A 24,478-nucleotide genomic window follows, 5' to 3' on the forward strand; every position below is an offset into this window, starting at 1 on the left:
CCGTGATTCTTCACTTTTTTTTTTTTTTTTTTTGGCTGTCAGCTCATCCCGACCATAAACTCTTTGATTACATTTGCATTTCAGGCATGTAGCCAGCTCGCTCTCTCATTCAGGGGAGGGGGGGATTAACCGTCAGGAGGTCACACTCGTGTTCCCCGCGACTGGACGTGTAGATGTTCCAGGGTGTTGAACTCCTGACCTTCCTCCTCCTCGATGGTTCCTCTAATCACCAGGCCGCACGGTCGCCCAACGCTTCCATTACACGCTAATGGCACTTTTATATGCTGTCTTGAGACCTCGAGCCGGCTCTTAACAAGAGGTTAATGCAGCGACACGTGCGCTATATACATCAAACTCCGTGCTTTCTCCGCGGTTAAGTGCGTGCAAGCAGTCTGCAGTGGCCTGAAGTGACTTTTCCCGCTGAGAGGCGGCGAAATGCGCTCTTAGACATGAGACGTTTCTTTGTCAGATCTCTTCACTCATATTTTTTGATTCCTAAATTACTGGTCACAAGCCTTCTTCTTCTTCTTCTTCTAATCAGACCCCGGGGCCACTGCCATCCCTCAGTTTATTTACTGTTACTGCTTCTTCTGCTTGAGGGAAGCAGAAGAAGAAGCAGATGCAAAAGATGATTATGAAGATGATGAAGAAGAAGAGAAAAATGTGGCTATTCATAACATTTCCTGTACGTCTTGTGCCTTCATTATAGTCACCCTAAATGTCGCCTTTGTGCTTCTTCCCGTATCTTTTGAATGACTTCATTTTTGAGACGATAACCAAATTTAGAGCCGAGACGCACAAATCTCATGAATGTCTCCAATTAAACACAGATTTGAACCGATCTTGTTTTTCCCCCTTTTTCGCCATGTGCTGCAAAAACATGGTGATTTTTGCAGTGTAAAATGTCACCAACTATCTCTGCAACGTGATGCAATGTGACTTTATTGACCACTTCAACAGCTAATTTAATTTGCGGTACGGCTGCTACATGTGATTGATATCCTTTGATTAAAAGGATGTTAGTCTGTTGGGTTTCTGGTAATTTCCGTGCAAAAATAAAACCGTGGTGGGAAGTAGCCTCCACGCCAACGCTAGTAAAGTTTTATTGCAGGTGGAGACTGTTCCTACTACGTCACCGAGTTAATAATCTACATTTAACTGTCTTAAAATCCAATTTATTCTTCTCCTGTTCTGAAAAGTGGGTGTTACATTTTGCATCTGCCCTCTTCAGCTGGCGAAACATTAACTTTGAAGACCCGTGTGCAGCTCTGCTGACAGCCAATGAGCAGGGATATGTTTGATATTTCCTATTTAACAAGTGATGTAAGTTAGCTGGAAGTGAAGAGAAATGATGAGTTGTCTAATTTTATACAGTTATTAAATAAGCATGGTGGCTGTACGTATTGTGAATGCTCTTTTGAAATGCGTGGAAATGCAATTTTTCAGGATAATACACAATTTGGTGGAAAACGGTACATTTTGTATTGAATTAACACGGCAAACGATGCCCAGAAGCGCTCCGGGGCCTCGAGGACGACTTTCACAGTGGCCAGACTGTGTAATTACAACGCCGCATGATGCACTGGGGCCCAGAAATATCTTTTCCCATAAGTGTTCACTGTGAAAGAAGCGGCTGTAAAATGGTGGATCAGTGATTTTGAGCGTGACATCCACAGCGAAAAGACCAATTTCAAAATGATAATTTGAGGCAGAGCAGCACTCTTTAAAGGTTTTATTCCTGGTTACCTTTGCCGGCCTGGTCAAAGGAAGTCCTCCGGTCACCAGTCCTGCTCTTTGGGCCTCACGACGTGAACAATTTGGGTAATTTACACCCGGGAAGTCGAGGTTTTTTGGCTTCATACACCACAGAGCAGCTTCGAAACTGTATCCTGATTTTAGTTAAAGTTACAGAGATCTGCAGCGTTAAAGAAATGTCGACCAAGGGTGGGAAGCGGGGAGCCAATTACCCCTTTTCTCACTTCCTACCTCCCCTCGCTCGGACGGCACCCATCTTTTTTTTGATCTCAACTGCGTACCTGTAGAGTCATCGCTGTGTCTTGCTGCAAGATCGTGACGCTATTGCAACCCAAAAAATGTCCACAGACGTAGAAACTCAAAACACTCATCGCTTCTGTGGTAGTTCAGACTCAGCTGCTTATCCCAAAGATATAAAGGTAGCACAGATTCAAATAAACAAATCTCAATTTCACAAATGCATTCTGGCCATGCAGACATTTTTTTTGCCTCGTGACCTTCATGCGAGCGCGGAGGAACGCAGATGTCATTCCAGTTTTCTGTCTTGGCAGTTCTGTGGGAAGTCCACGTCACGGTTGTAATTAGATAATAATTTTGGACCTTAAGTGCTGTCATAGCTACAAAAGGCTGCTTGTTGCACCAACATGGAATCAAATCAAGCATGTCACAAGTTCGGTCTTTGTACGCCGAGTTCAAAAAATGGGCATCGATGCATCAACTGCATGGTTCTGTCAAAAAACCCTGATACATGAGCTTATTCTGACGCAGTGATTGCAAACGCAGACTTCTATTACAGCTGTTGGATGGTATTAAACTTATGAAGAACTGTTATAGCAGTTCTGATGGTCTTCCTCTGTGTGTGTTTTCCAGGCCCAACACCATCCTCCGACTACGGTTCAACCACTTTGCCACCGAATGCAGCTGGGACCACCTTTACGTGTACGACGGCGACTCCATCTACGCCCCCCTCCTCGCTGCTTTCAGGTACGCCACGTAGCCTCTGCGTGGACCGGCTCTCCTGAAGCCATATCTGCTTCCACTCTGTTTGAAAGTCTCTGAGACATAATTTCAGTCATATGATTTTCAACCTTTCTATCGAGACACAGACTAAAGATGTTTTTTTTTTACAGCGCGAGATGAAACTCGATTAAGAGGAGGGATTTACAAACCAGTGAACCGAATAAATTTTTATTTTAACCAGAAAAAGACTCTGTTACATTTCAGAACAGCCTGACATTCAACCACATGTCAGCTTCCAAGTAAAACCTCCATAACGGAGAGTAAAAGTGTGTTAAATTTGACTTTTGTGGTGTTGTTTCAGTGGTCTAATTGTTCCCGAGCGTTATGGAAACGAGACAGTCCCCGAGGTGGTGTCTCAGTCCGGCTACGCCCTGCTGCACTTCTTCAGTGACGCTGCCTACAACCTGACCGGCTTCAACATCTCCTACAGGTGAGAGAAGCGCGGCATTAAGGGGGTTTTCTTTATGCGAAATGTCCAAGTACATGTGGAGGAAATATTCTGTTTTTGAAGTGAAACAAACCTCTAAAGTTTCTTCCAGAAGGCTTCACTCCACTTGACGTAAAATGGAAAATGAAATGTGGTCTCCTGTCTTTTAATGATACTGTCGGGCCTTTCCTTTATTTAAAAATCGTTGCTGGTACGGCAGCTTCTGCATATCGAGTTGCTCGTAATCCTCTACAGCTGTGTGTGCAGCTGCCAGGCCTCGGGGTTTTTGCATCTCTCAGGGTCCACGCATACATTCGGGATAGTGTCAGTCACTGGATGAAAGGATCTGCCAGATGACAAATACTTTAATGGAGAGACCCGAGATTAGAGCCCCGGCACAAATCATTTCTGTTTTACTGGCTGTTGAGATTTATTTAGGTGAAGGGCCCACTTCACACCCTTTCCTTGGGACGAGATGACGCATACGAAGCGATCACTTTCCTGCGTGATTCAGCCCGAGCGCCGGCGCGGCTGGTTGACAGCATTTAGAGGATCGTGTCAGGCCGCCGCCGCCGCCGCCGCTGACCGTTTGCTGCAGTGTGTGTTTTGTTGCATCATTAACACATCATCCACCAGTCAGCCACACTGTGGTAGGCTGTCGTAGACAACAACACTATAGGGAAGCAAGGATTGGGTTTATTGTTTGTATTTTATTGAGTACGCAACTGAACTCTGCCGTTCCAGTCTGTCTCGGTTGGCTCTACACGCCTGTGGACACTTAAGTTGTTTAATGCTGCCGGACTTCGGACTGTGCACGTTCTCCAGAACCTTGTCTCAGCGCCTCCCTCCACTTCACTATCAGAGAGCAAGAGTAGCGACCGCTGACACAAACCAGCTTCCAGCACAACACAGATGGTCCACAGAAACCCTTTAAGGATTTAAATATTACGATGAAATATAGATTTTCATTTGGAAACCATCTGCTTGTAACTGGCTGTAAAAAAAATCCCACGTGTATTTCCAACAGGTTATTTAGGGTTTAGACGTTTTTACTGACTTTTCGATATCAGGTGGTGAAAACTGGACGCCAGTTTTTCAAAATAAAAGCCTGAAAGATATGAAGTGGATGATACCATTTGAATTATAACTGCCCCTCTTTGCTTCCAGACACTATCATTACTTAAGCTATAAACAAGCGATGCACTCATCCACTCTAGTTTTCCATGTACCGTGCATTTAGCCGGCCCGTTCTGGTTACAGCTCCAGTAATGACACTCCACTGCAGGGTAACTGTGTGGTACTTCAGCTCTATCCTACCATTTGTGGGTCCAGTGTGGAAAAAAACTGTGTGTTGGCACCGTTGCTACACCGCACGAGTGTTGGATTCTTGTAAACACATGAAAGATAAATCACTTTCAACAAGCCGCTGGGCTGAATCATAACATCTGTGCTGGAAAGCAGTGTGGCCAAAGTTGAATGTAAGCACTTTTGACATGATCAGATGATTTATTCTGAATTTGTATTATCATGAACATGTGAATCCACATTCTTGGTGAACCCTCTTCTGCAAAAGCCATTACATACACGCATGTTTGTCTGCTTCAGTTTGATTTGAGATCAAGATTTAACTTCTATCTCTGCCAAGTTTTATACGTTTCTTGTTTTCTGAACACGAGATTGACGACCGAAGCTCCGCCCGTGTGTCGTCCATTTCCTGAATGATGTCTTTTCCAGTCGGGACCAAGTTTTTCCATCATATTACGCTTGGAAAAACACAGATAACGTATTCATTTCCATCCAGCTGCACTAATACAAATCAGTCCTCTTCCATGCATCACATCCAGATATTCGAGCGCGGCGTGATGCCCACAGACGGATCAAACCAAAAGTGTTTGGTATTTTGCCTAAAAAGCTGCCACAAAGAGGGAAAGTATTCTCAGAACCTGAGTGCAGCCCGTCTCTTAGAAACATCTGTAAAGGACACAGCGGACCGCTGCCTCTTTTTTCTCATTGGAACCGTCGCCATAGCGATGGGCTTGAAGTTGGGCTGAGAAACAGAGAGCTGGATAAAAGCGAGGTGCCCCCGGGCCCCCCTCGGTCTTCGGTGTGGGTGAGGTGAAGGAGCCGAAACACATCAAACCGTCAGGCGGCTGAAGGAAACATGAAAGGATGATGAGAGGCCCCTTTTGTGTCGTCTCCGTCGCTCCCCGAGCATGTTTATCTTCAGGAAGTGAAAACCAACAGCTCCCCTTCAGTCGCTTGATACGATGGATGATAACGGTTTGGGAGTGAAAGGGAAACTGTTGACATTATCGTGTTTTTCTTATTATCAATACATTCGGGGCGTCGTGTGCACAGTTCGCCGTGTTTCCGATGGTCAGCGGATTCTATAAAAAGACCAAAACTAACGATGAGCTGATCCACTAACAGGTGTTTTCTGTGTATCCACCGCCTGGTTTATCTGATTCCTCTGTGCCACAGAGCTCCACTGTTCACCAAACACTATTAAAGTCACACAAGTGAGTCACACGGGGCTGGGTGACATGTTCCTTCATTATCTTCAACACAAACACTGTTGTTTACTTTGACTCAGCCCTGAATACGATGTGCTGCTGCTGTAAATGCTCACGAGAGGCCAGAAAGATATGAATCAGGGCTGAAATGATTATCACATGGCCGATTAACCTGTTGACTAACTGATTAGTTGTTTGGTTTATGAGCTCTCAGGAAAAGATGACGTCCTCTAATATGTTTGTTTAGTTTCACATCTCAAAGATGTTCTGTTTACTGTCACAGAGGAGGAAAGAAACCAGGAAATATTCACATTTAAGAAGCTTGAATCAGAGAATTTTGACTTTCTTGCTTAAAAACAGACTCAATTAATTGATTATCAAGACAGTCGGCGCTAAATTCAGAAGTTGACAACGAGCTGATTAATCACTTCCGGCTATAATGGAAAAAAAACAACCTTTTTTTAATCGGAGGGGAAGTTATGATACAAGGTTTTTATTTCTGACAGCGTTTCCCGTGGGCTCCTTCTCTGTCAGGCTCAACTGAGTTTACCTCATCCGTCACATTCAAACGATCAAGGGAACAGTTTTTGAAATCGATTCTGACATGTACAAATGATTGAAAACAGAAGAGAACAGGAAGTACACCTTGCAGAGTTTATTAAAGAGACGCCTCGCCTCTAGATTTACCCGTCTAGATCTTCTGTGTGCGAGTTGCAGAGTTTTGGAGTGCTTTCTTTACAATATAATCTAACTAGATGGCATCATCCCCTTTTAATAACAACAGTGCTCAGCCTTTTAAGGGAAATAACACAACTCTATCTTTGAAATCAAACGATGCAGCTGCTGTGTCCCACTTCCACCCTGCTGCTCGTCGTGGTATTTTTGTATTGATAAAAAAAAGATTAAAAAATCAATGTACTTTTCCCTGGAAAGAGGCAATACATGTGCCAATATGCATCAATCGCAGTCTGACTGTGGAAAGCTGCTGTCAGTTAACTGTTACAAAGACAGTTCCTGTTTGTATTGACACATGACACACTGGTGATACTCAACATTTGAAGAGATTTATAGTTTATCTACAGCAGACACGAGACATCCTGTCACTGGAACGAGTACTTTGCTCTGATTCTGGCAGAATCACGTCGAGGTTTGACTCCAAGGAGACGAGGTTTGATTGTTGGCACGAAGGATGCTAACAGGAAAGCTAAATGTACAACCGAAAGGCCCTGTTGAGAGCGTCAGCAGTGCAGTTTTACTGCAGATTGCCTGTGTTCACCATCTGCTCCTCTGTGCCTGTTGTGACTTTATGTCTGCCGGTTACCTCAGCATGTAGCTCGACGCTGCTCGAGTGCAGTGGCCCTCCTGAGATGAGTGACAAGTGTCGAGGCAGGCGTCTGACCACTCGATGAGGGATGACGATGCCAATAACAACACCATATGCTGTCTGAAGGGGATGTGTTGCATATTTTATCTCGAGGCCTGGAGACAGCTGAGGCGCTGCCGACACAAAAGCAGATGTAACTCAGCCGATGTAAGGTGTTCCTGATGTTTTATTCAGAGTCTGTATCCTGAATCCTGGTTCCTCTCTCTGTTTCCTCCCTCGCAGGGTTAATACATGTCCCAACAACTGCTCAGGCCGCGGCGACTGTCGTGTGAGGAACTCCACTGGTTCGGTGTACTGCGAGTGCGAGGAAGGGTGGAAGGGGGAAGCCTGCGACGTCCCCGTCTGCCCGGCCGACTGCGGCGAACCTGACAGAGGCCGCTGCCAGGACAAGACGTGCGTCTGCAAGCCCGAATGGCAAGGTGGGCTGGCACTGCGGCAGCATCGCTCGGCTGCCAATGACCTCATTGTTTTGCACATTTCGCCGTCTTGAATAAACATGGTGTCGTCAGGTTGGCTCCAGCAAACCCATACATGCCAAAAACTCCTCAGTGACTTAAATAAGCTGCTCTGCACAGAGTGAACAGCGGCTCCGGTCCCAGCAGAGCTGGGTAAATCATAAATCTAGCTGCCAAGAACAGCCGCAATTATTAACACAGGATACGTATGGAAATATAGTGGGTTTATGGAGCAGGTATGGTGCCTTCTCAACGTTTGTCTTTGAGAGCACTGGCAGGAATAAAGAAGAACAAACCTTCCCAGTGAAGATCCGTTGCAGCTGAGCACTAAGCAGCTCCAGTGGAGCAGTTGGAGGTTTAGTAAAGAGCGTTACCGACTTTATCCGTCCAGATTTTGCCTGTTTATCTGGTGATTCAACCCAGTGCCTCTTCAGCTTTAAGCCTCCACCGGCATTATTGAGGCTCCCGCTGCCCCCACAACATCCATCTGCTGTAACCTGATGGACCTGAAATGAACTTTTTGCTGCATCAGCTTCCTCTTCGTCTTTTTTTTTGGTTGACTCATGAATATTGAGCCTTTTTTTTTTTGTTAAATTTGGTGATGATCTGACACTTCTGTATCCTTTCTGAATCAGACCATCTGGGCGTTTTAGCCGCTCTATTAGTTCTTAAACGGCTCCACTGCGCCGGTCTGCACAAGCAGAGACAATGGCTTAATTTAACTGCAGTTATATCAGCAGCTCGGTGTGCTCACGATCTAATTACCAAAGCTAAGGGAGTTGAGAAACAGACTGGCATTTTCTTTAGCCTTTATTACCCTGTCATGGTGTGTTAGCTGAGGAATAGCACACTTGTACTCTGTACCACCGGCTTCCAGATGAACTCATTTTCTGCACCAACCAGTGCAAAAGCAGAGACAGATGCCTGTTTAGTCAAGCCAGCCTTGCATTTAATCTCCGTTTCACAGATGCGTAGCCTCCAACAAATTACGTCTTTAAGGGAGGCCGAGGCCGCGTTTGTTTTATTTATGGAAATGCCACCAAGGTACAAAGGTAATTTAGCTTGCTTAGCGATGCTGGACTCAGACCGGAGAATATTAGCCACCAGGGATTTTATTCAGCCTCTGAACAAAGCAAAACAGGAGAACGGGCAAAGCGACCTTGATTGTCGCTGTGAATCACAACACTTCCTTTCCTGTCATGTGACCGCTTCTACATTGTTTTGATAACGATCAATAAGGAACTCCCCCAGACGTTAACATCCTGCCTCTGCTGTAGGGATGGAGTGATGGCGCTAATGAGCTGATAAATATTTTATTCCAAGCGGATTTTATTATCTCTCTATGTCTCTCATCAGGTCGGATGAACAGACTGTAGACGTGATCAACAAACGGCAGCGTCCACCGACAGGACGGGCTGATCTTTCTATTTCTGACCTGGCAGCTGTTTCGCTACAATACATCTCAGAAATCTTTTCCCTTCATTCAGAAGCGATTCCGGTTTACGCTACGGTTATTGTTCATGTCCAGTTACAAGAGAGGAAGGCAGCTCCGGCCCGGGCCATCTGTCTTCATGAGAGTCGTTCCACTCGTTTCTTTAAAGCCTCGAAGGGAAAACTAGCCGCGTTTTAATGTGGATGTCCAATCAGTGCTGGTAGGATAGATATTCTGCCAGATACTGAGAGTTATAGTAGAGTTATGATAAAAAAAGAGTGTCGGAGGAGTAAACGCTGACATCAGTGTCAAATAGAATAACGTTAAAAATAAGAGATACTGAAGGAAATAAGCAAACTAGATAGAAAAGGTAGTAAATGGAGAATTATTGCACATTGTTTTGCATGTTTAATATTGCTCCTGATATTGTAAAAGTAATATTGAAATATAGGTTCACAATATATATTGATATTATTCTTTTTAGTGTCATTACTGCAGACAGAACTGTATTGATCACAAAGGCCAGAGATTGCTCGATATGACGATGATGGTAAATGTATTCGATTGAAGCGATAAGCTCCCTCAGTGGGTTCTGTATCGACTGAGAGAGCTCGAGTTCTGCTGCGGCGAACATCCGCTCTTCCTCGAACACCAGTGATGTAATTGGCGTTGAGGGAGATTCCGCCTCCGGGCAGCCAGAGGGCGTGATGCCGCTCATAAACAAAAAAAAACTTGTTCTCTTGTTTTGCAGGCTCGTTAAATTTCCCGACTGTGAAAATTGCATCCCAAAATATGAGTGCAGAGCATGTGATGGATGAGCAGGGTTGTCATGATATCAAATCGAACATTGTGTTGTGTGGCTGAGGATCCGACGCACGCTGATAATGTCATTAACTTAATAACGAACGCCCTGATGAGTCGAAATACCTCGGTACGATATGATTTTTAACATTATCAGACTGTCTTCATACCAGGGATGTTCTTTGTAAGTTAGCTGGACATTTATTTTTCTTTCATTTGTCTTTTTTACTTGACCTTTGCCCTCGTACTTTAGGATCACCTGGATAAGTTACTCCATTTTCCCTCCTGACGCGGTGCATCCCTCGCCTTATTTTCCTATAAGCTTTCCTTTTTCAGCGCCGACAGCTGTAACATTTTCAGACCATCGAGTCTTGATCTTTAAAGATCAGAAAATCATTGGTTTCATGCCCCGACAGCTGCTTTCAAGATAAAAAGGCCCCATGGTATCAAGTTTGGTATATTTAAACCACAAGGCCATTTAGTGAATTTATTTAAAATCTAATCACAGTATTTCACTTACCAATTGGCAACAAACTGACTGTGAGTGTGTAGAGCAGCACACACACACACGTTGGACCTGTGACAGTGAGAAAAAGATAAAGAAAAGGAGAAAGATGTTACAGACGAGCTCTTGATCTGATTATTTTTATGATCGCTGCAGCAAAGCAATCGCAGCAAACACAACAGATTTGAATTATTGTACGCATCGCTCACCATCAGTAATGGCAGCGGATGCAGCAATCGGAAACATTCTCTGCACGTTTCAATGCAAGTGTGGAAGTCGAAATTGAAAACTCAAGAGAAGGCCTTTGTACCGAGGCTGTGTCCGGCCCAGGGTTTAAATTCTGACCCGTGGCCGAATGTCGTCATCTCTCTCCTTCCATCTCCCGTCACTGATCTGTCTAATAAAGCAGTTAAAAAGGATGATAGGAAGATATAAATAGGTAAATATGTCAATAAAAAAGAAAAAGGAAGATACATTTTTCATGCACAGTGCATCCTGGTACATGAAGGAGCTGTCGACGCGGCTCGGCAACAGAAGAGATTCTGCTTTGATGCGCTGAGGAACGTATTGCTTTAATTGGATATATTTACCATCAATGCAAGTTTCCCTTTGAAAAAGTTAAATCCCTCCAAACATCAAATACGACTTCTGCACGTCATCGATTCTTCTTCACTCAGCTTATCAGGAACTCACTCCACACCTGCGTAATCGCCGTGTTATCTGAGGGTATTAAACGCCTCTTTAACCTCGCTGCCCGTTCTGTCACCTCTCTCCTTCATAATTCAGGAGATGAAATCAATAATGGATCCTGTTTTTTTTTTTCTTTTTCCACCTTCACAGTCATTTCATTTAAAGCAGACGGCCCCTCTCCTGCACTCTGCGTCTGGCTTCGGGACATTAAAAGTGAACTGTGAAAGTTAAAGCAGGAACTTTCTCACAAACCAGAACTTGTTTTTATGCTGATTTATGTCATTTCTATTTTTAATCTCTCTTAAGGCAACTTGTATTTAATGTTTGCGCTGTAAGATAATGAATTCACAGATCTCCCTGCATCATTTGACTCTGTGTGGTTTTTTTTCTTCCCTCCTCAGGTCCAGACTGCTCCATCTCCATCCCTGCCAACTCCTCCTTCTGGAGCCGGGAGGACTACGCCGAGGCCGGACTGGCCAGGGCTTCCCACAAGGCCGTGGTGGAGCAGGGCATAATGTGGGTCATCGGAGGCTACGTCTTCAACGCCTCCGACTACCACATGGTCAAAGCGTAAGTGCTCCCTCTCCCCTCCTGTGAGCATCTCCACTCCCGAGTTTTTTCGGCATTTGGCAGCTGCTCTCATCCCCGAGAGCTGCGAGACATGAGTCGTGCTGTTGCTATGCGACTGTAGGGGAATGTGCTTTTCAAAGGCAGTGCTGCAAAAATTTAAATATTTTTAACTTCAATGCCTGTTCTACCGAGCGCCGAAGTAATACTTGGCTGTCAGTGCTGTCAGGAAAGAAGCCCCGCAACTTCCTGCCTCTGCGCAGACTGAAGGATGTAATTAAAACCATGAAATTGCAGGATAGGCCGACGCTCCTCGCCCTGAACTCCACCCAGGAAGGTCACATTTATTCCCTCGGCTCATATTTTGGTTTTATGACTTTCAGCAGGCACTTTTTTTTATCAGCTCAGGGCATCATACGAGACTATAAAGGAGCATTCTGCCAACTTTATACACTTTATTGTGTTTGTCACCTTGGCATAGATTCCACTGCGGCCTAATTCTGGTCCTCAAAAGCAGACAGCTGCAGAAGGCGAAGAAACCCAACCCTTTTATATTTGATTGCTAGTAGGTTAAGAGTTTATACGTGTATTTGAAGTCATTAGACTTTGGAGTGTTGGTTGAGGAACATGTTGTACACGGACACCAATATTGTTTGTACGTTTTGGCGTGGACTAGTTGGCAGCTTGATGGAAAAGATAAGCAGAAGAACAACATTAAGGCTGCACAAGACAAAGTCCCATACGTGCAGCTCAAACCGTTGAAAATTAGCCAAAGGGCTGCAAAAACTAAATTTTAATTGTCGATTAATCTGCAGGTTATCTACTTGATTGATCGATTAGTGCAAGAAAACGGTGAGAAATGTCGATCAGTGTCCCTCAAAGCCGGAGATGACGTCCTCAAATGTCCTGTTTTTGTGCACAACCCAAAGTTATGCAGTTTACAGTCACAGAGGAGGAAAGAAACCAAAAAAGAGTCCCGTTTAAGAAGCCGTAATCAGATAATTGTGACTTATTTCCCTCCTTAAAAAATCACTCAAACCGATCGTAGCTCGTAAATCAACGGATTAATCCTGTCAGCAGGAAATAAGATGAGGAGACTGATGATGCTCTGTTAAAAAGGATGAAGAGGACACGGTTAGCTTAGCTTTAGCATAAATAATGTAGAACGTCAATAAAATAAACACACCACACACGTAGCCTTATTTTTTATGTCTTTGTACTTCAGCCAATAAACCGCTGACATTCTAATTTAAGAGACTATTTGGCTTTTAATTTTGATTTCCCACCTCTGAGCTTCTATAAACATGCGTGTATTTACTGTACAGATAACAGTGTCATCTGTATTCTAAGCCACATTTCATGCCTCATCACCTGTTGCGAGCGCAAAGCAGTTATGTGATTGTTCCCCCCACGTCTCGCCGAAACAGAAGAGGAACTTGTGAGTCTTGGTTTCCATTTTTGGGTGTTCCCACGGGCTCCGTCTCCGTCTGGCTGAATTTGATTACCTCATCTTGTCACATTGGTGTGATAAAGGAAGTCTTGAGTGAACAGTTTCTATAATTAATCTTTGACATGTACATGTGACTGACAACGGAACAGAGAAGCAAGTGAATAAAAGTCCAACATGACTCACCTGTAGAGCTGTGAATTAATCTGAACTAACCAGGTCATGATTTCTGGAAAGAGACGCTACATTTGACACTTTGAGCGCCAAAAATCGAGTGTCATCTACCTCCATTATGTTCGAGAGAAGGCAAACATCTCCAAATAGCACCACAGAGGTCTGTCATGATCCTCACGCCTCTCTGTTCTCTCTCTGCAGGTATAACCTCAACAACAAGAGCTGGCTGAGCCTCGATCCCTCCGTCAACACGGTCACGCCACGATACGGCCACTCTTTGGCGATGTACGAGGTACGTGGAGGTCTACGTTGAACCCCGGATGTACACGAACACAACACGGTGTCGCTCTTCGCTGTACATTTCATTATCACAGCGCATTTTGCTTTCATCTGTAGTTTCAGCGAGATGTAAATCCAGTCAGATGAAACAAAGATTCAAAAAGCAGGAAGTGGACAGAAGCGATGACGGCCGAATTAAATGGAGGAACCAGCAGAAACATTATAAACTCCTCGTTTTGCTTTCGGTAGTGTGTGTTTGTTGTCTGGAACTAATATATAAATCTCTGGGTGTTTTTTTTTTTTTTGATATGCCGCAGTGAAGTGGTGAAGCCGTTTCTCCTCAGCCTGAAAGACGGTTAGGAGCCGCTGATGGAATAATAAATGAGAGTGAGGAGGATTCAGAGGAAGACGCAGCCTGTCTGCTCTGTGGTTTGAGAAGAGAAACCCAGTTTGTGCATTACAAACACTCCGCGGCTCAAATTGCATCACAGGCGTTCGAATGTGTCTTGGAAGTCAATGCGGGGCTCGCGGAGACAAATCTGAAATCAAATCAAGTGTTGATACGCAACAGAAAGAACTGATGTAAATCTCGCAAAGCAGATAATGTGCCGGTTCAGGCTCTCAAGCACACGCACACCTCGCTGCTTTATAAGGAGCTGAAGGTAGAAGACACTTGTTTCTCTCCTGGGGATGAATAATTCAAGTGTTTGTGACACGGAGCCTTTCAGAGGACACTGTTTTCATTGAGATGAGCGTCTGTAAGAAAGATCTGAGTGGAAATGCATGTTGCATGATTCGTTTTCAGCTTTATTAATGATCGATTCATTTGTGTCGCACTTTTTGAAAGAAAGCTGTACAAACTTAAAACAGAGGAAAGAGTAAGAAACCTGAAGAACGGTTGAAAAATATGAAAAGGAAAAACAATGAAATGTATAAAACAAACGGACAGAAAGTTAAATAAGTAAGAAAGTGAGAAAGAGTGAACTTGGTTCTATTAAAAATAAAACCATCAGCTCTTAATATCGAAGGACATTATTCCGTCTGACCTCCATACCGTCTTCAGGTCTCTCAGCCGTCTGGGGAATAATAATATAATAATAATATTAATAATAATAAAGTGGTGTTCTTATTCAGAACTCAAGGGCAGACGGGAGGATATTGGTGCTCAAGTTTTTATTTTTTGGAGGATCTTGTGTGTTTTTCTCACTGTGTTTTTAAGTTTCCTCATAAGTTTTCATCAGGACGACGGATCATGACTGCGTCTCGCTTTAGTTCCTTTAAAATTAAGCGCAAAGGTGTTGCACAGATTGAGACCAGCAGGACAAATCATGTGTGTTTTAACAGTTCAAACTTTGAATGCCTGTTTACTTCTTTTAATGAGGATTCAGCGAATGGTTCGAGGCTTCATTCATAACGTCAACGTTTGAGTTTTAAACCTGGTATTTCTGCACAGTAGCAGATAAAGATTGGGCTGCACTAATATTATTAGTTTTATTCTATTTATTAGAGTCAGATGTCAGGATAGGCCTGATTCTGACTCGTGTTCCAGTGACTCCAGAGCATCGCAATGTCTAGAAGACAAAATTGGGACAATCACATGTGTAAAAGTCTTTTGATTTCATTTAAAGCTTTTTTAATTTTCCTTAAATTTGTCATTTGGAAAAGTACTTCGCGTGTATATAATCTGAATCTCTCCTCCATCGTTCACCGTCTTTGTTTCTACCAGGGGAAGATCTACATGTACGGAGGAAAGATCGACTCCACTGGAAACGTGTCCAGTCAGCTCTGGGTTTTCCACATCCAGAACCAGACCTGGGTCCTTCTGAGCCCGCGGGCCAAGGATCAGTACGCTGTGGTGGGGCACTCGGCCCACATTGTGCCCCCCATCCAGGAGGGGGCCAGTCCCATCATGCTGGTGCTGTTTGGACACTGTCCTCTGTACGGTTACATCAGCCAGGTGCAGGAGTACAACATCGGTGAGTAGCAGCTGATGTCAGGAAGCTGCAGAGTTTCTCAAGAAGTTTAGTCTCTGCACCTGCCACATACAACCTTTAGCTGCTCTCCTGCTCTGATTGATATCTTGGCCTGAGTGTTGGTGTCTAAATATATCGGTTTATAACAACAGGAAATTAACACTGGCCACCAAGATGAAGCTAATGAGTTTCAGACGCGGCGGGTGTGTTCATCTAATCCACTGGCCTCGTTGGCAGCCGGCCAGACTTGATTTAGAGGTCTCATTGTCTTCTAAGAGCCAATCAGTCTGAGAAAATGGGATGAATTAACCTGCCGCTGCAGCCGATGGACAGGAGTGCATCTCCTATCTGCTCGCAAATTAAAGTGATTTGATTAAAATCATTTCCTGAATGATCGCCAGTAAAACCCGAGGGTGCTCTGATGCTGCTTTTTCTACTGGTAATGCATGTAAGGAGCAGTAATACAAAGATTGATATTGGCTTTTCTCTCCTTGACTCATAAGCTGCAGTGTAAACTCAGTTAAGATATAATCACCTCCACTTCATCCCGGCTGGGAACCAAAAAACCAAATCCTCCACAAAATCACCCTGAGACTTTTCTGAACCTGTTGTTATGTCACTGTGTCATTGAAGCTAGTTAAAAGATGTTTGTTTGACCCCTCCAGCCAAGAACACGTGGAGCTTGGTGAACACGGACGGCGCGTTGGTCCAGGGAGGATACGGCCACAGCAGCGTGTTCGACCCCGGCACCAGAGCGATCTACATCCACGGAGGCTACAAGGCCTTCAGTGCCAACAAGTACGGCCTGGCTGGAGACCTGTACAAGTTCGACGTGGACAAGAGGAAATGGTGAAGTCCCCTGGTTACAGCAGATGCAGCTCATTTTTAAGCATCCACTGTTTTTGTTTTGAAGGCAACAGCTGTATAACAACCACATCTGTGTGTTTGTGCAGGACCATCCTCAGAGACAGCGGCTTCTTCCGTTACCTCCACACGGCCGTGATCGTGAGCGGGACGATGCTGGTGTTCGGAGGAAACACGCACAACGACACGTCCATGAGCCACGGCGCCAAGTGCTTCTCCTCCGACTTCCTGGCCTACAGTCTTGGTCAGTACACACACACACACACACACACACACACACACACACACAGAGATTCGTAGCAGCAGCTCCTGTAGCTTGCTGTCTCAGTCCCACTCGGTGTGTCTTGCTAAGCGTGCATCATCGTTTCTGTTCCTGGACGGAGCTGCTTTGCATTCAGACAGTCACAGACCCTCACCTGGGAGCTGCTCAGAACAACTGCAGTGTTTTGTTGTTGGACTCTGAGCTGCTCCGCTGGAGCAACGGAAGGTCAAATGTCGCAACTTGATGTACACAAGCGGTAAACCACAGCTCCTATTCATACATAATGCTCAAAATAATGAGGTCTAAAGTTTACCAGCAGTGTGGCGTTTTTTTCTTGTGTAAGCTGGTATTTGTAATATTTCCCGGGTAGAGGGAGTGAAGCGGAGAGTTGGCGTGAAATTGCCTCCTGTTTTTTTTTGTTTTTTCGTCGCATATTTATGCACATAATAATCTTGTTCTTTGCTGGGAGCGCTGGTAGCCCTCATTGTCTTGAGAGTTGCTGCTTTAAATAGCCAAAAACAACTTTTTGTTGAGTTGTTTATTAACAGTATCAGACATGTTACCATCAATGTTCAAACCAGAGAAATCGGTACATTTGCTCAAGGTTTCATTACTGTAACATCTGGGGAAACATCAGATGATTTGTCGGAGAGGGAGGTAGAAATTAAGCAAACTTAAATGTAGCTTACACACACAACATGGTCCAAAGTATTTGGACAACTCTGCTCTTCGTGACATATTTGTCTTTGAATCTTTGAAACTGTCCTCACGCACTAAGCCAGCTCCATAATTAAATTTCCTAGTTTTGAGGAAATGAGGGTGTTGAAATACTCCACAAACATCAAGTAACCGATCAGACGGATGTTTTTGCGGCTGAATGGGATTGAATCCCAGCAGCCTCGGTCCAAAATCTGGTTATTTTGGAACGAGGAGTCATGTGTCAACACACTTTGTTGGATATTTTGGTATTCTGCACATTTACTTGTTTGATTTCCAGACATGATAAATAAATTAAATGCCTTTTCAGTGGTTCCAGAGAGGCTGAGCTGCTCCATAAACCATTTTATCCTCAATTAATCTTTTGGTTATTCTCTCAATAATATGATTAGTTGTTTGGTCTATCAGAATGTCAGAAAATGGTGGAAAATGTGAGCCAGAGATGATGTCCTTAAATGACTAGTTTTGTCCACAACCCAAAGATATTCAGTTTATTACTCAGTTTAGTCATCGAGGAGCAAAGAAACCAGAACGTAGTCACATTCAAGAAGCAGAAATCTGGGAAATTTGACAGTTTATTTCTCAAAGAATGACTCAAACTGATCAATCGAAACAACTGATTGTTGACCTGACAAAAAACATTTCCAAAAAGATTTTCAACGGATGCTCCTGTGAGCAAGTTGTAGCCTGGAATACATCCCAGAATCTGTGTTTCATTCACCATAAAGGAAAGTCGGGTCTTTAGGGGAAAGAAATGTCAGCTGAGATTTTGTAGAACATGTAGTTTACGCTCGACTCCTCAAGGATTTCCAGCTGAAGGTAAATGCAAAGTGATCAAAGCTTGATATCGTAAGCGTTACAAAAGTCTGTCTGATTCACACTGGTGGCAAAAATCTCAGTGCTCTTGTGTTTATTCTGCTGCTTTCCTGTTTTTACTGCTTCCGTGCCCTCAATCCAGATACTTAACCCTCAGTTTGTGCCCATCAGCAGAGGAAGTGGTTCAGAATGATGCCACTGTGTCTATCTGTAAGAAGAAAAGAGAGTTTATGATAGAAAAAAATGACTTTTTCCATCATTATTTTTGAGCCAACTACGACAAAGAGTTGATTGTTTTGAATCGTTGCACATGATTTTTTTGGCCGTGTAATTAAAATCCCATTTAAAGTTCTCTTGTTAGGTCCTAATAGAAGTTAGCACAGCTTTGTCAGAAACCATATTGGCATCCTCATGTTATTAGCTGCCGACAAACATTCTTGTAAATTGAGTCGGCCTCCTTCTACGGCGCTGTCATAAGCTGCTCATTAATGGGAGGTTTTTCAGTCTGTCGGGATGGGAGGGAGAATTCCCCGCAGGCCTCCGAACGGCCCTGGGACGTTCTGTTTTTCTATGTCATTACGAAGATGATTGACAGGCGGCGAAATTACAATCTCAGTGGGCAAGAGCAAACCCTCCCTATCCTCCTCCCTGTGCGACGAGCTTTTGTTCATGAGCGTTGCACGTTGGGACTGAAACATCCCCAACAAACGGTTCCCTTTGCAGAGGATGGAGGCTGCAGCAGCACATGTGGAGGCGCCACACCACTTTAATTCATCGCATACTGTCCCATTTATACATTGATTATGATGATACGTGTCCTCACTTGATTGGCGTAATGGGACTAACTCGTCTCACATTAGTCGCAGCGGGAAACAAATTGTTTTTCATGATTTCCCCGGAGAGTTGAGAGTCGAACTTTAGAAATTAAAAACTTCCAAGTGTTGTTGTCCTGACCTCTCTCTCTCTCTCCCCTCGCTGCCACTCCTCATCCTCTGTATGATTTTGTAATTGGACAGAAAGGAGTAGTAGACTATTTACTCCTCCTCCCCCACCCGTCCTCCACCAGCCAGCTGCAGGGTCGATGTCAGCAGCAGCCGCTCTGTAATTGTCTGGTAATTACAGTCAAGATGGGCTGCGCGTCCAGGACTAATCGCCCCTCCTTAACGAGCTGAACTCAATTAGAGTGTAGAACTTAAGGGGCCGTCCGCTGTCCTGACTTTGGTAGATGGTGTCATAATGGATCCTCGCTCTGAGGGGCCAATGCGCCACGCCGCCTGCAGTACCGGCAGTGTGACACCAGAGGGCGGTGTCTACCCGTGGATGTGGCGCTCATGCAGCTGTCACCCGCTCCTCTGGGAGACCATGATGACTTGCACTGCATTGTACTGACTGAAGGTGATGTACTGCAGTCTCTGGTGTGTGTCCCTGCAGCTTTGACTTTCAGCCGGCTCTTTTTTGTCGTTGTTTGTTAGGTTGTGGTTGTTTGTACGAACTGGTGATGGGTGTACACTGTCACGCGCTGCTGGAGCTTCATCCTAAAACAACCCTAAAGGAATCCATCACTGCATTTGTTTATTTATTTCACCTAATAAGCACTGACTTGATGTTTTCAAGGTTATACATCACTCTCGTTTCAACACCTTCTTCCTCTAAGTTCATTCAAACGCTATGAGACAGTCACTGAAATGGTTTTAAGACGTCGATACCAGTGATCAGTCGTGAAAGAAGTAATCTGATCCTTCAAATAGTAAAAGAATCAGTACGACCAAGTAGAAGTTCATCATTCATATCTTTACTTGAGTGAACGTATGGAGGTGTTCGGTATCAAATTGTTCAGTAAATGTCCCCTGTCAGTGTTTTACTATTATATTGGATGTTTTTGGATCAAGATTAGTGCTGGATTCATGTTTATGTTGTATTTAATGACTGTAGATGTTTAAAGTTGTGTAAGGAGTTTCAAGGAGTCACAAACTCAAAGGTTCGGAACCAGAGGTCTAAATAGCTTAAACTTTGAAATCAAATGTTGCTGGTTGTTCAGGGTTTTGTCTCATTGCTGTTGGTTCCCATTGTTCCGAAAGTGTTTATTTATTGAGCCTTTCGAAATCCCCTAACCAATCTCATTTAGGGTCTGACATCTGCAGGGAGCAGGAGTTATAAAAGGAGCTAAAAGATTCAGATCTGTAGTCACGTTTTCTTGGCTGAGATGCCTGAAGGACTACAGATTTTTAATGTCGGCCTAATCAATGTTCAGAACCTGTAGCTACAGGCTGAAAATGAGATCAGCAGAGGAGATTAACCCTATTTTTAACAAGCTTCTCGCTCTAAATACTGTAGGTCATTCACACACACATGCCTGGCTGCATTTTCTCAGCCTGATTGTTACTCTCGTAGTCATCGGACCCTCAGTGTCTCGGTCAAGGACACTTCCCCGACTGACTTGGTGATTGACACGAGGATATGAGCTGTTAAAGGCCTCGCTTAACCACCCATGGTGTGTCAGCTGAACACCGCTGAGGACATGTATGATTTAATATATAGTAGCAAGTCACCAGTTTGACCTCTTTGTGTCTTCTCTTTGTTCCAGCGTGTGATGAGTGGACGGTGCTTCCTCGACCGGACCTCTACTACGACGTCAATCGCTTCGGACACTCGGCCGTCTTCAGTGATAGGTAAGGAACTTCACTGAAAGGCTCTATGGATCACACAAGGTATATAACTGGAAAAAGTTCTAAATTTGGACCCAATCATTCCATAAAACGATGAACATAAGACTCTGAGTACTACTGGGGCTGCTTTTCTTGTCTTACTTTAAATTTAAAGTTAATTTATAGACCATACATCCTAACATTAGACATGAGTGCTAACATTAAGTAACCGGGTTACTGAGGCTTTTTACGGCAACCTGATTTCTAAATGAGAAGGCCAGTTCCTGTAATCAGGCTAAGAGATGTCTCTTCTGCTGGAGATGTATAAAAAAAAGCTGCATCTTCTCAACATCAGTGTCTGTTACCCCATCTTGGTGCATACACATGACAAAAACAAGACATACATGTGATGTAATGTCCAGTAAATATATGTTTTAAGACTGAGGAGTGTGACAGACATCAAAAGCGTGACTCTCTGCACACAAGTTGACAGAGCCTCCTTCATTCCTGGCTGATTAGCTGGACTAGCTGTTCTTAATGATTGCAGATGTTAGCTTAGAGTGAAATGGCTAATGTGGTTCCTCTTATTTACTGCATTACCAAAGTATTTCACTTTCGTGAGGCAGATTTTACACACAACATTTCTGCCTCCCAGTAAGTTCATGATATCCAAAATGTCCCCAGATGTTCGTTTATAAAATACTGGGTGAAATTCTTGTCACGCACTGCCTCCCTCTCACATCTCCTGACAATGTTTACCCAGAATTGGCGCTGCAACATAACAACAATAAAACTTAGTGGGCTATGATTATGTATAGACTGCAGTTCCTGATTATGTTCTGTCACTGCACTGTTGCAAAATCTTCATCCGCAGTGATGCATCAGAAAATCGATGGGATGCGATATGATAGAATACGTCAGAATACGATAGGAAAGCATGCGATAGGTTAGGACATGACAGAATATGATGGGCTAGGATGCAATGGGACGTGAGAGAATAGGATAGGATAGGACACGACAGAATACAATAAGAAAGGATGTGATAGGATGTGATAGTCCACGACAGAATACGATAGGCTAGGATGCAATAGGATACAGCAGAATACGATAGGATAGGAAACGGCTGGATAGGATAGGATAGGATGTGATGGGACACAGCACAATATGATAGGCTATGATGCAATGGGACGTGAGAGAATAGGATGGGATGTGATAGGATAGGACACGACAGAATACAATAAGAAAGGATGCGATAGGATGGGATAGGACACAGCACAATATGATAGGCTAGGATGCGATAGGACATGACAGAATACGATAGGATACGGCAGAGTACGATAGGATAGGACATGACAGAATATGATAGGAGAAGATGCAATAGGATGCAATAGTCCACGACAGAATACGATAGGCTAGAATGCGATAGGATACAGCAGAATACGATAGGATAGAAAAGCATGCGATAGGATAGGACATGACAGAATATGATAGGCTAGGATGCAATGGGACGTGAGAGAATAGGATAGGATATGATAGGATAGGACACGACAGAATACAATAAGAAAGGATGCGATAGGATGGGATAGGACACAGCACAATATGATAGGCTAGGATGCGATAGGACATGACAGAATACGATAGGATAAGGCAGAATACGTTAGGATAGGACATGACAGAATATGATAGGCTAGGATGCAATGGGACGTGAGAGAATAGGATAGGATATGATAGGATAGGACACGACAGAATACAATAAAAAAGGATGCGATAGGATGGGATAGGACACAGCACAATATGATAGGCTAGGATGCGATAGGACATGACAGAATACGATAGGATAAGGCAGAATACGATAGGATAGGACATGACAGAATATGATAGGATAAGATGCAATAGGATATGATAGGACACGGCAGAATACGATAGGTTAGGATGCGAAAGGACATAGCAGAATGAATAGGTTAGGACACAGCAGAATACGATAGGCTAGGATGCGATAGGACACAGCTAAATACAATAGGATAGGAAACGGCAGAATACAATAGGATAGGATGCGATAGGTCAGGGTAGAAGTTGGTTATCACATCTGAGCAGAAGATCATTCTTAGAATCAAAACATGTTCAGGAAAAACTGCATACTCTCTGAAAACAGTCACCCAAAGAAAGGAGAGAAGAAAGCTCTCTTACTTCATGAAGATGGGTGAAATATTAAAGGGCAAACCTGAATAAATAAGTAGACATAACAAACCGAGATGCTTGGAAACGGGGGCGCACAGGGTCGCTAAACAATGTGACAGGTTTGTGACTCACGCTGTGCTTTTACAGTCGCCTGATATGAACCGAACTGAACACGAGGAGATTGGAAGATATTGCGAATGACGGAAAATCTTTCCCATGGAGTCCTTAAGTATCAACAACAATCTTTCTAGTTTAATTAATTTTTAATCTTCCATCTGTATATCACTAATAAACTGAAAACACCACACTCTTGGGTGGTGACTAAGCAGGGGAACAATCTGCCGGGTTGCTGCAGCGTATAGACACGTTGGTGTTCAGATTTCCTGTCTTAACCCGATTTTCTCTGAGTGACCCTGTTCCTTGAGTGCATGTAACCCAGAGTGACAGGTTCTATTTCCACCAGGGCCCACACATGTTTAATTATGCACACATGGTATTTAAAGTCATACAGAGATGGAATACGTTATACAAACAAACGTGTTCGGTACCTGCATCAGATGTACATAAAAGTGTAACATTATGGGACTTTTCTAGTGGGAAATTACAGCTGCCTTGGTTCATTTCATGGTTGTTTATTCATGATCGTGTCTCTGTGCACTTGGAACATGAGTGTAGGAACACACTGTACTTTTCTTTCTATTGGTGGAGAAAAGGGGGATATATGCATTTACAATTAAAACCAATCACTTCTTAGAAAATAAAGCTCATTATGGGTGTCTGAAGATGTAAATTAAAGCCATTTCTGACAGGAAAAAAACACAAAGTTAAGAACAGAAGTATTGACTGAAGAATTCAGTAAGTAAGAAGTTGAATTATCTCAAAATCCTGCTTGAGAACCCGAATATTTTGGTCTGCATTCAGTGAAAGGTCTAGTGTGCAGGATTTAAGGGAATCAATATTGAATATAATCTTTATTTTAAGTTTTTATTAGTGTATAATCACCTGAAACTAAGAATCAGAGTCTTCTATTTCTACAGAAGGAGCAGGTCCTTTTCCACAGTGTCTGCCTTACAGTGTGAATCACCTCAAGATTCAATATGATTCACAATATGAAGCCCACGATAATGATTGTATCGAAAATAGCCATTTTGTTATACTTTATACATTGCAGAGCAATCAGCTACAATACATCTAGATGTCTGTTCAACTGGAGAAGAATAAAATAGCTCCATGAGGGCAAAAAGTGAGAAATATGTCTAAAATAATGCATCGTGTTGTCAATCTTAAAATGAGACAAGGGTTATTCATTCGGTTGCAATCTGAAACTACACCGCTCGATGCTGTTCTGGTGGTTTCTTCCTTTGATCAGCCTTCAATAACGTCAAACTTACAAGCATTAACAAGCTCGGAGGAACCAAACACTGAGACATGGATTGAAGGAAACTCTCTGCTCAAAGTAGTTTATTCTTCGGATCGCAGAAAAGTAGAATACAAGGCTGGAATATGAATGGTTCGGATACAGAACAACAACAACTACAACTCTCCTGGCATCTATTTTTTACAACCTCTCATCT

The 24,478-nt window shown here is 43.6% G+C and overlaps 1 protein-coding gene across 2 annotated transcripts in view; it reads left to right on the top strand.

Annotated features, from left to right (window-relative positions):
- The window catches only part of atrn (attractin), a 136,437-nt gene that overhangs the window by 13,317 nt on the left and 98,642 nt on the right, over positions 1-24,478 (top strand). For both annotated transcript variants that reach the window (XM_030443643.1, XM_030443644.1), the window contains exons 3-11: positions 2,626-2,739; positions 3,077-3,205; positions 7,322-7,518; positions 11,384-11,552; positions 13,372-13,462; positions 15,176-15,425; positions 16,088-16,271; positions 16,376-16,530; positions 20,666-20,750. In XM_030443643.1, the coding sequence (XP_030299503.1) occupies positions 2,626-2,739; positions 3,077-3,205; positions 7,322-7,518; positions 11,384-11,552; positions 13,372-13,462; positions 15,176-15,425; positions 16,088-16,271; positions 16,376-16,530; positions 20,666-20,750 (1,374 nt within the window). The remainder of the gene's footprint in view (positions 1-2,625; positions 2,740-3,076; positions 3,206-7,321; positions 7,519-11,383; positions 11,553-13,371; positions 13,463-15,175; positions 15,426-16,087; positions 16,272-16,375; positions 16,531-20,665; positions 20,751-24,478) is intronic.

Source organism: Sparus aurata, chromosome 16 (assembly GCF_900880675.1).
Source record: "Sparus aurata chromosome 16, fSpaAur1.1, whole genome shotgun sequence".
NCBI classification, from domain to species: domain Eukaryota; kingdom Metazoa; phylum Chordata; class Actinopteri; order Spariformes; family Sparidae; genus Sparus; species Sparus aurata.